General features: G+C 40.6%; 1 protein-coding gene across 1 annotated transcript; it reads right to left on the reverse strand.

Moving 5' to 3' along the window:
* Nucleotides 1–1,959: 1,959 nt before the first annotated feature.
* LOC135542893 (platelet glycoprotein Ib beta chain-like) lies at nt 1,960–9,410 on the reverse strand. The gene is made up of 2 exons (XM_064970042.1): nt 9,303–9,410; nt 1,960–4,372 (listed from the first exon to the last, which is right to left on the reverse strand). The coding sequence occupies exon 2, from the start codon at nt 4,356–4,358 to the stop codon at nt 3,702–3,704; it is 657 nt and encodes a 218-aa protein (XP_064826114.1). The 5' UTR covers nt 4,359–4,372; nt 9,303–9,410; the 3' UTR covers nt 1,960–3,701.
* Between the last annotated feature and the right edge of the window lie 928 nt (nt 9,411–10,338).

Consider the following 10,338-nt stretch of genomic DNA (forward strand, 5'->3'; position numbering starts at 1 on the left):
TTATAGTCCTAGTTAAAGTCTCTTTCATCAATAACGTTTTTTTTCATGATTATTGTATTTATTATTTTATTTCAGATTTTTCTGTACGTCCCTGATATCACTTTCCATCCTGTTAGTTGTAATTCTCCATTTAAGAAAACAACCCCTTCCTACAATGACACCACATTCAGGAAGTGTGATCATTTCTTTGGTGGAAAAACTATGGTGCAAAGCTAAATAAATACAGACACTCAGTTTTATCTATTTGCCCATGTTTCATGTTGTTGGTCTGTAAAGTATATCCCAGTCATAAATGTCCACCCTGTTTGGCTAAATTATATATATATAAAAAATATATATATATATACAGTACCCGTCAAATGTTTGGACACACCTACTCATTCCAGGGTCTTTCTTTATTTTTACTATTATCTACATTGTAGAACAATAGTTACCCTATTCGGTAAAAGACCAAGTCCATATTATGGCAAGAACAGCTCAAATAAGCAAAGAGAAACGACAGTCCATCATTACTTTAAGACATGAAGGTCAGTCAATACGGAACATGTCATAAACTTTGAACATTTCTTCAAGTGCAGTCGCAAAAACCATCAAAAGCTAGGATGAAACTGGCTCTCATGAGGAGCGCCACAGGAAAGGAAGACCCAGAGTTACCTCTGCTGCAGAGGATAAGTTCATTAGAGTTTCCTGCACATCAGATTGCAGTCCGAATAAATGCTTCACAGAGTTCAAGTAACAGACACATCTCAACATCAACTTTTTAGAGTAGAGACTTGCTTGGGCCAAGAAACACAAGCAATGGACATTAGACCGCTGGAAATCTCTCCTTTCGTCTGATGAGTCCAAATTTGAGATTTTTGGTTCCAACTGCCGTGTCTTTGTGAGACGCAGAGTAGGTGAACGGATAATCTCCACATGTGTTGTTCCCACCGTGAAGCATAGAGGAGGAGGTGTGATGGTGTGGCTTTTCTGGTGACCCTGTCAGTGATTTGTTTAGAATTCAAGGCACACTTAACCAGCATGGCTAGCACAGCATTCTGCAGTGATATGCCACCCGATTTGGTTTGCACTATCATTTGTTTTTCAGCAGGACAATGATCCAAAACACACCTCCAGGCTGTGTAAGGGCTATTTGACCAAGAAGGAGAGTGATGAAGTGCTGCATCAGATGACCTGGCCTCCACCATCACCCGACCTCAACCCAATTGAAATGGTTTCGGATGAGTTGGACGGCAGAGTGAAGGAAAAGCAACCAACAAGTGCTCAGCTTATGTGGGAACTCCTTCAAGACTGTTGGAAAAGCATTCCTCATGAAGCTGGTTGACAAAATGTCAAGAGTGTGCAAAGTTGTTGTCAAGGAAAAGGGTGGCTACTTTGAAGAATCTAAAATCTAAAATATATTTTGTTTAACACTGTTGGGTACTACATGATCCCATATGTGTTATTTCATAGTTTTGATGTCATCACTATTATTCTTAAATGTAGAAAATAGTAAAAATAAAGAAAAACCCTTGAAAGAGTAGGTATGTACAAACTTTAGACAGGCACTCTATATGTTCAAATATGTTTGATAGAGAAGTTCAAAAGTGTTCACCATTATGCTAGCTAATTTTCCACTGAAGCTCACGTGTAAACAACATGAATCGTTGTGTTCTGACAGAGTAGGAAAGTTCCTTCCTTAAAACTTTATTCTGCAAGCTATTTCTTTATGCATTGCAATATTTTTGAATGATCCAGTGAATATTTATGTTTTATGTGATGAAACTGACAGACAATAGCTATTATGACAAAGCTACACTGTGTATTTGTATGATGGTGTCCTCCACTGCGCTGTGTGGAAGTATATGGAATAGCCTATTGTAGTTAGATCCATGTATAGAGTAGAAATACATGGCTCTGGCTGTAGTTATTAGGTCTAAAAAAATGGATGTCATTGCAGGCAATTAGACAAGCTTCGACTGGAATGAAAACTCATTTTTAATGGGCTGGATTAGGAATGTTATATAATGAAAACCTCCAAATAAAATATAGAAAATAGCCAACAGCTAACGTGCTGTATCAAAGTACATAAACACAAACATGTATTACAAGTAAATATAAATTGTGCTGATTCACCATCATATTGTAATTACACTGAACAAAAACATAAACGCAACATGTAAAGTGTTGGTCCCATGTTTCATGATCTGAAATAAAAGATAAGTGAAATTTTCCATACACACAAAAAGCTTATTTCTCTCAAACGTTGGGCATAAATTTGTTTACATCCCTGTTAGTGAGCATTTCTCCTTTGCCAGGATAATCCATCCCCCTGACAGGTGTGGAATATCAAAAGCTGATTAAACAGCATGATCATTACACAGATGCACCTTGTGCTGTAAACATTAAAAGGCCACTCTAAAATGTGCAGTTTTGTAACACAACACAATCTCAAGTTTTGCGGGAGCGTGCAATTGGTATGCTGACTGGAGGAAAGTCCACCAGAGCTGTTGCCAGAAAGTGTTATGTTAATTTCTCTACCATAAGCCATCTCCAATGTCGTTTTAGAGATTTTGGCAGTACGTCCAACCGGCCTCACAACCATAGACCATGTATGGTGTTGTGTGGGCGAGCAGTTTGCTAATGTCAACGTTGTAAACAGAGTGCCCCATAGTGGCGGTGGGGTTATGGAAAGGGCAGTCATAAACTATGGACAATGAACAAAATTGCATTTTATCAATGCCAATTTGAATGCAGAGATACCTTAATGAGATCCTGAGGCCCATTGTCGTGCCTTTCATCCGCCGTCATCACCATGTTTCAGCATGATAATGCACGGCTCCATGTCGCAAGGATCTGTACACAATTCCTGGAAGCTAAAAATGTTCCAGTTCCTCCATGGCCTGCATACTCATCAGACATTGCACCATTGAGCATGTTTGGGATGCTCTGGATCGACGTGTACAACAGCATGTTCCAGTTACCGCCAATATCCAGAAAGTTTTCACAACCATTGAAGAGGAGTGGGACAACATGCTACTGGACACAATCAACAGCTGGATCAACTCTATGCGGAGGAGATGTGTTGCGCTCCATGAGGCAAATGGTGGTCACACCAGACACTGACTGGTTTTCTGATCTTTTTTTAAAGGTATCCGTGACCAACATATGCATATCTGTATTCCTAGCCTTTTATGAACTATAACTCAATAAAATCTTTGAAATTGTTGCATGTCGCGTTTATATTTTTGTTAAGTATATATACATCCGAAACCTTTAAAAATGCACCCATTTACAATTGTTTGTTTTATTATTGCTATCTAAATAAATGATAAATAGCAGCTTTAAAACAATGACACAAAACAGCATTATTAAATGTAAATTAAATGTTATATTCTATGTACTATTGATTCATAGCATGATATATTATTATAACAGTGTTATTGACTGATGTAACCAACAAACACATTGCAAGAAGTCTCTGAAAATAGATGCAGAACCACTTCGATTTAGCCTAATTTCTTGTCCTGCGAGTTTCTCTGGAATCTCCTGTTTCCAGTGAATCAAACAAGCCCTTTTCTCCTCATCCTCATTCTTTTCTTACCACAGACCTGAAAGGGCTCCATCATTTTATTGCTCACCAGCTTGTCCCCTTCAAGTGTCTCCTCTCCCTCTTTTCTCTCCTTGCCTACCTGGCCCTTCCCTCCCCTCCCCTCCCCTCGTCAGATGATGCTTTCCTTCATGGGCTCATGCTCACTATACTCATTAGTCGTAAGCCCCTCCCCCCCAGCAAAGCTCTCCTCTGTGGGCCACCGGGCCTCGCGGGACAGGCTCTCAAACCTCCTCAGGAACACGACCACAGCAGCTAGCAGCCCCGCCTGCACCGCCACAAACACAAACAAACACACCTGGGAGGCCAGTGCCAAGTCACAGTACCAGTAGTGACAGGACTCCAGCACCTCCTCCTCAGCCAGGTAGACCACCAGCGTCCCTCGCAGGTGGGGAGGGGAACTGCAGGTGATGTTGCTGTGGCTGGTGTAGCTGGCAGGTTGTCGGAGCAGCCAGGCACGCAGGTAGAGCACACCGCAGTCACAGGCCCAGGGGTTTCCATGGAGCGACACGGAGTGGAGGGAGGAGAGGAAGTCCAGAAGGCTGTTTGGGAGAGTGGTCAGCTGGTTGTCATGGAGACGGAGCTCGGTGGTGGCAGGAGGGAAGCGGGAGGGTAAGGAAGAGGTGGTGAGGGCACGGCTGCTGCAGTCTACCTGAGCACCATGACAGGAGCAGTACAGGGGACAGCTTGATGACCCTTGAACCCTCCCTGGGGTCAACAAGATGAGAAGACCCAGTAGTGGGGTCACACATGGCAGGAACCCCCTCATCCTTACTGTCAACTCTAGAGAGAGAGAGAAAGAGAGAGAGAGAGAGGATATGTCATACTGAAAGGGTGGAGGGGAAACAATTACAACTAATGTTTGTGGACGTCTCTGCCATGTGAGGGATGTAGATATCATTTTAGTATGAGAAATTAGTCATTAAAAGAGAACATGTCATTCCAAGCAAGAGAGATAGCCACGCAAAGGAATACATGTTTCCGGAGAGCGGGTGCCAAAGATGCTAGTTTGAATTCTTGAAAAAAAGTGATGATTAACAACACTGGAATAGTCCCCTTGTTAAATAAAATGTGAGAAAATAGGAACAGTGAGGATTCACAGTTTGGGACAGCATTGCAGGGTCAGGCAGATCACCCTGCCCATCTCCATGTAACAGTTAAAGTTGGAGTTAGTGTTAACCTAATATTATAAACATAACTAACATCTAACCATGAACGAGTTACTACTGTGTAATGTATATTTTGAGGATTTTAAATATTTTATTTTATCTTTATTTAACCAGGCAAGTCAGTTAAGAACAAATTCTTATTTTCAATGACAGCCTGGGAACAGTGGGTTAACTGCCTGTTCAGGGGTAGAACGACAGATTTGTACCTTGTCAGCTCAGGGGTTTGAACTCGCAACCTTCCGGTTGCTAGTCCAACGCTCTAACCACTAGGCTACACTGCCGCCCCAAAATATCCTTTGAGCTTAATAACAATTCAGGGTAACACTACACTTACACGCGTAATTAGACTGTAACATGTATTGTAGTTAATTGTAATAACTCGTAGTTACACTTTAATAACAACATGTCGCTGGTGGTAATTGCAGTCTGTAATTACAGCGGTGTAACAACAAATGCTTGTTACCATGCCTGTTACAAACAGGCAAGTTTCCACTAAATTCACCAATTTAGTGTTTAGTTTCTTCTCAGCTGCATCTGATTCAGTACTGACTATCACAAGGTTGTAACCCCCTGTGGACAAAGGTTCTGGGTGTCTGAGACTACAACTGTTGGAGACTCAAAAGACTCGAATTACCTGTCTATGAATGTCCACTCTTCAAAATCTCCACTCAAGGTTGTTGCTAGCACTTTCTCCCAATAACAGTACCATCTGGGTTAACTTGGTTGAGTTTACAAAAACAGATCAGATATAGGTCAACCTCACTGACTGGGCTCTTCCATACAGGTGTCATCCCAGATTATAAAGAAACAAAATCTGAACCTCCTTGCCATCCAAGTGAGAGGTTAAACCCACAAGTACACCACAGAGTACATGTAATTACATTGTACTTATGCATGTATTACAAGGTGTTACACAGGATTTAGCTCGTTAAAATGAAGTATATCTTCACCCATTCTGACAATCGAATCATCAGCTTCTGAAAGCGCCATCCAAGTCAGAAAATCGACACAGTAATACACCACAGAGTACATATCTGTAATATCTGCATAAGTACAAGGTTGTCGCTAGTTGTTACACAGGATTTAGCTATTTAAAGTTAAGTGTAACTTTATACTTACCTGTGAGCAAGTTCTATATAATGACCTATTACTCATTACCAAGTGAAAATACCTACAAACAAAAGATGAGCTTCTACTTTAGTCAACTTTATTGCAACATGTAAAATACCTTACATTTCTTTCAAAATAACAAGGATTTTTATTGTTAGATTAATACATTGATTAATTAGATTAAGCAAAGATATAGGCTTACTCAATAACATAAAAATAACTATTTTAGTGGTGCCTCAAATCTGTTGCCTCTAGTATGGCGAGTAGCCTAGATAGCTAGCTTATTTAGAAAAATGTGATTGTCTATTTCTTAATTTTTAACATTACAAGTAACAATAGAAACTCTGTCTTTGACTGTCTTCATCAGTTTATTTTTTGTAAGCATTTTCCCATCATGGAGTCTGAAGCCTTGTGGGAATCTGTGGTAGAGAAAAATAATGTATGATAATTTAGCATAGACACTTTACATTACCCGTATTTATCGTCATCATGATTTCTATGGTTTAGGCATACAGCTCGCTAGACCAAGCTGCTACCTCGCCAGTTGTTCTGTTATCCAGCCATCATTAACACTGTTTGTGTTGACACAACTATATAGCTAGCTAACTTTAACATGCTGGGTGTGTATCAAATCAAATCAAACTGTATTTGTCACATGCCCCGAATACAAGTGCAGACCTTAGCGTGAAATGGTTACTTACCAGCCCTTAACCAACAGTGCAGTTCAAGACGAGTTAAGAAAATATTTACCAAATGAACTAAAGTAAAAAATAATAAAAAGTAACACAATAACATAACAATAACGAGGCTACATACAGGGGGGACCAGTACCAAGTCAGTGTGTGGGGGTACAGGTTAGAGGTCATTTGTACATGTAGGTAGGGGTGAAGTGACTATGCATAGATAATAGACAGCGAGTAGCAGCAGTGAACAAAACAATTGTAGGGGGGTGGCCATTTGATTCGTTGTTCAGCAGTCTTATGGCTTGGGGGTAGAAGCTGTTACGGAGCCTTTTGGTCCAAGACTTGGCGCTCCGGCACCGTTTGCAATTTTAGGGGCTTTCCTCTGATACCTCCTATTATATAGGTCCTGGATTGCAGTAAGCTTGGCCCCAGTGATGTACTGGGCCGTATGCACTACCCTCTGTAGTGCCTTACGGTCAAATGCTGAGCAGTTACCATACCAGGCAATGATGCAACCGGTCAGGATGCTCTCGATGGTGCAGCTGTAAAACTTTTTGAGGATCTGGGGACCCATGCCAAATCTTTTCAGTCTCCTTAGGAGGAAACGGTTTTGCCATGCCCTCTTCACGACTGTCTTGGTGTGTTTGGACCATTATAGATCGTTGGTGATGTGGACACCAAGAAACTCTCGACCCGCTTCACTACAGCCCCGTTGATGTTAATGGGGGGCAGTTTAGCCTGCCTTTTCCTGTAGTCCATGATCAGCTCCTTTGTCTTGCTGACATTGAGGAAGAGGTTGTTGTCCTGGCACCACACTGCCGGTTCTCTGACCTACTCCCTATATGCTGTCTCATCATTGTCGGTGATCAGGCCTATCACTGTTGTGTCGTCAGCAAACGTAATGATGGTGTTGGAGTCGTGTTTGGCCTCACAGCCGTGGGTGAACAGGGAGTACAGGAGGGGAAAGTACATACCCCTGAGGAGCCCCAGTGTTAAGAATCAGCATGGCAGATGTGTTGTTACCTACCCTTACCACCTGGGGGGCAGCCCGTTAGGAAGTCCAGTATCCAGTTTCTGTTGCCCCACCAACATTTGGTGCCATAGAACTACGTTAGAAGTGGCCATCCAAGAAGGCTCAAGGTCACTGGCCACAGATAAAATGATGTCAAATCACATTATATCTACGGTAGCTTTGATTGGACTGATCATACTTTCAAAATCTTAGCTAGCAGTCATTATCATGAATGAAGTCGACAATCTACTGGAAAATCCTTTTTAATCCTTGTCATATGAAGATAAATAATTAAGAGAAATTATAGATAAAACGTGTATGTGCTCATCGCCCACTGGACATAAACATGAGACAACAAGTTGGAAATCGCAAATTCAACAATGAGTGGCGAGTCCAAAAATGTATTGTATGCTGCTGCATAAATGATGTAATATGCCAGGGAGATATGTATACTGTAGCTAAGAAAGTAATACAAAGTGTATGTTGTGTAGTAAGCTGTTGGTAGCCCATGTGCCTCAACCTAATAATTTGGTCTATTTTCACCTCTTAATTTTGCCTACTGTTCTGACTTGGTGGTGCACATGTAGCCTGTAACCTGTTTTTGAGAAATGTAATCATAGAATATTGTAAAAGCTTTCATTCTCTGCTTTTATGCCCCCTTTATTTATTCCACGGTTCTGACTTGATGTACAGGGAGAACAATGTAAAAATGGCCCATGTTCTGAATTCTATCGCTGTACATGTCAAAAGTGCTGAACAAATAGTTATGACTACATCTGTCCTAGCTCGCTCATTGATGTCTTAATCAAAATTACGGATAGCCTTTTATCCGCTTGTCGTCCCCTTATGCATAGTTTGTACATCTCAATTGTCAGTAGAAACCACATTTGTTTAAGCAAGTAAGCTGTATCAGCTATGTTTTTTTATAAGGCAGAAAATGAGGCTGAATTAACTGTTTCGCTGCCAGACAAGGTTCAGCTGTCGCAGTGTATAGTGCAATTAATGTATTGTTTAGTGTTGTGTTGTGGCTTTGCTGGTATGCATCCCACAATTATTTTCTGTTGCCCCACCAACATTTACATGCTAAAATCGCCACTTAAACTGTTATTCAAACAAGCTTATTAGACTTACAATGTAACGTGTCTAAAATTGTTTCATTGGTGCTTAAAGGTATTGACCCATTATTTAACAATTTAAAGTATTTTTTGACGTGAACCGTTTGTAAACCCGTTTTTGCCATTGGGCCTGGGAATCAGACTCCAGATCTTTATTGAAGAGTTGTCTCAATGAGGTGGTCGGTTTTCAATTGGCTAACACTTATCATGTAGTTTGTGCAGGGTGAAATATGGTGCGTTGAGATGCTATCGGAAACTTTAACATTTGTAACAAGCACGGTAAGAAGCATTCATTGTTACAACCCTGTAATTACAGACTGCAATTATCACCAGTTTACATGTTATTAAAGTGTAACTATGAATTATTACAATTACAATACTTGTTAGTGTAATTACATATGTAATTACACTGTAATAAGGACCCTTTAAAATGGAGTGTTACCCAGTTCAGTTATACACCACAGTAGTTCTCTACAACTACCGCTGGAAGAAAAACTTCTCTTTGACAGGTTATTCAGACGACCATTCTCCAATCATACACTGAGACAGCCTAATAAAACAGTAAAGTTATGGTCACACTGAAAGGTGTAATGGTCTTGTTATGGTTAGGAGATGGTGACTTACCTTTGCGTTTGTTCGTGGCAGGAGTGGTTGGTGAGACTGTGCTACTAAGTCACTCAGAGGCATGAGCGTGTATGAAGTCACAGCTGGCTTGCACTGATAAAGCACCCTGACACTCACATGCACGCACACACGCTCTTCTGATGGGACACAGGAAGGACATGTCTATTTGATGCCAGCAGCATTTTTATTCCTTATTTACTGACCACAGAGGCTCCTGTCTGGGAGGCCAGATGTAAGTTTCAGGGGGATTTATGTATACAGTTAATACTTCCTTCTCTCTTGGTACAACCCAGGGTAAACTGTCCCTACAGCGGCTCGTAGGGTTCACCATCTCCCACAGTAACTATACTATCGCTGCAGCAAGGCCCTTCCCATCGTTCAGCTCCATACAGTCAGTTGAGTTAGTGATAGATCTGACACTGTGGGCCAGAGGGGTAGTGAGGTCCAAGGAGATAAATTGTGACTCAGTGCTTTATTCAGCTACAGGTGTGTTGTGTCTTTGGCATCATTAAATTGAAGACTGTTATTTTATCAAATCAATTCTCTGTATTTATTATTACGTGATTAAACTAATGATGTAAATGTAATTAACTAGGAAGTTGGGGCACCCAGGAAAATCTTCAGATTACAAAGTTTTAATTTTCTGAATATAACTCTTCAGATATTTTAATATCTGATCAATTAGTCTTCTAATTAATTAATTATTCTTCACCTCACGTTAATCTCATTCAAAACGTCGTAAACTGTTGGTTATCTGCACGAACCCAGTCTTTGCTATGAATCATTCATACATAAATTGTCTTAATCGTTTATTTACTAACTAAATAATCACATAAATGCATAACAAACAAACAGGAGTCATGGTTACAAGGAAATTATAGGGGATGTGCCTAGTGGGCTAAACCGGTATGACGGCTTGGTAGACAAAGGGACTGAGAAGTGCGCGAAAGACAAAAGTCACTACACAGTTGATAATTATAATAATTGAAATTCTAATTCTTTGCACATGAACGCTCACTCATTCGGGAATAATTGC

The sequence above is a fragment of the Oncorhynchus masou genome, chromosome 1, assembly GCF_036934945.1.
Source record: "Oncorhynchus masou masou isolate Uvic2021 chromosome 1, UVic_Omas_1.1, whole genome shotgun sequence".
Lineage (NCBI taxonomy): Eukaryota > Metazoa > Chordata > Actinopteri > Salmoniformes > Salmonidae > Oncorhynchus > Oncorhynchus masou.

Coding starts and splice junctions, on each gene's coding strand:
- LOC135542893 (XM_064970042.1), bottom strand. CDS start 4,358: ATGAGGGGGTTCCTGCCATGTGTGACCCCACTACTGGGTCTTCTCATC.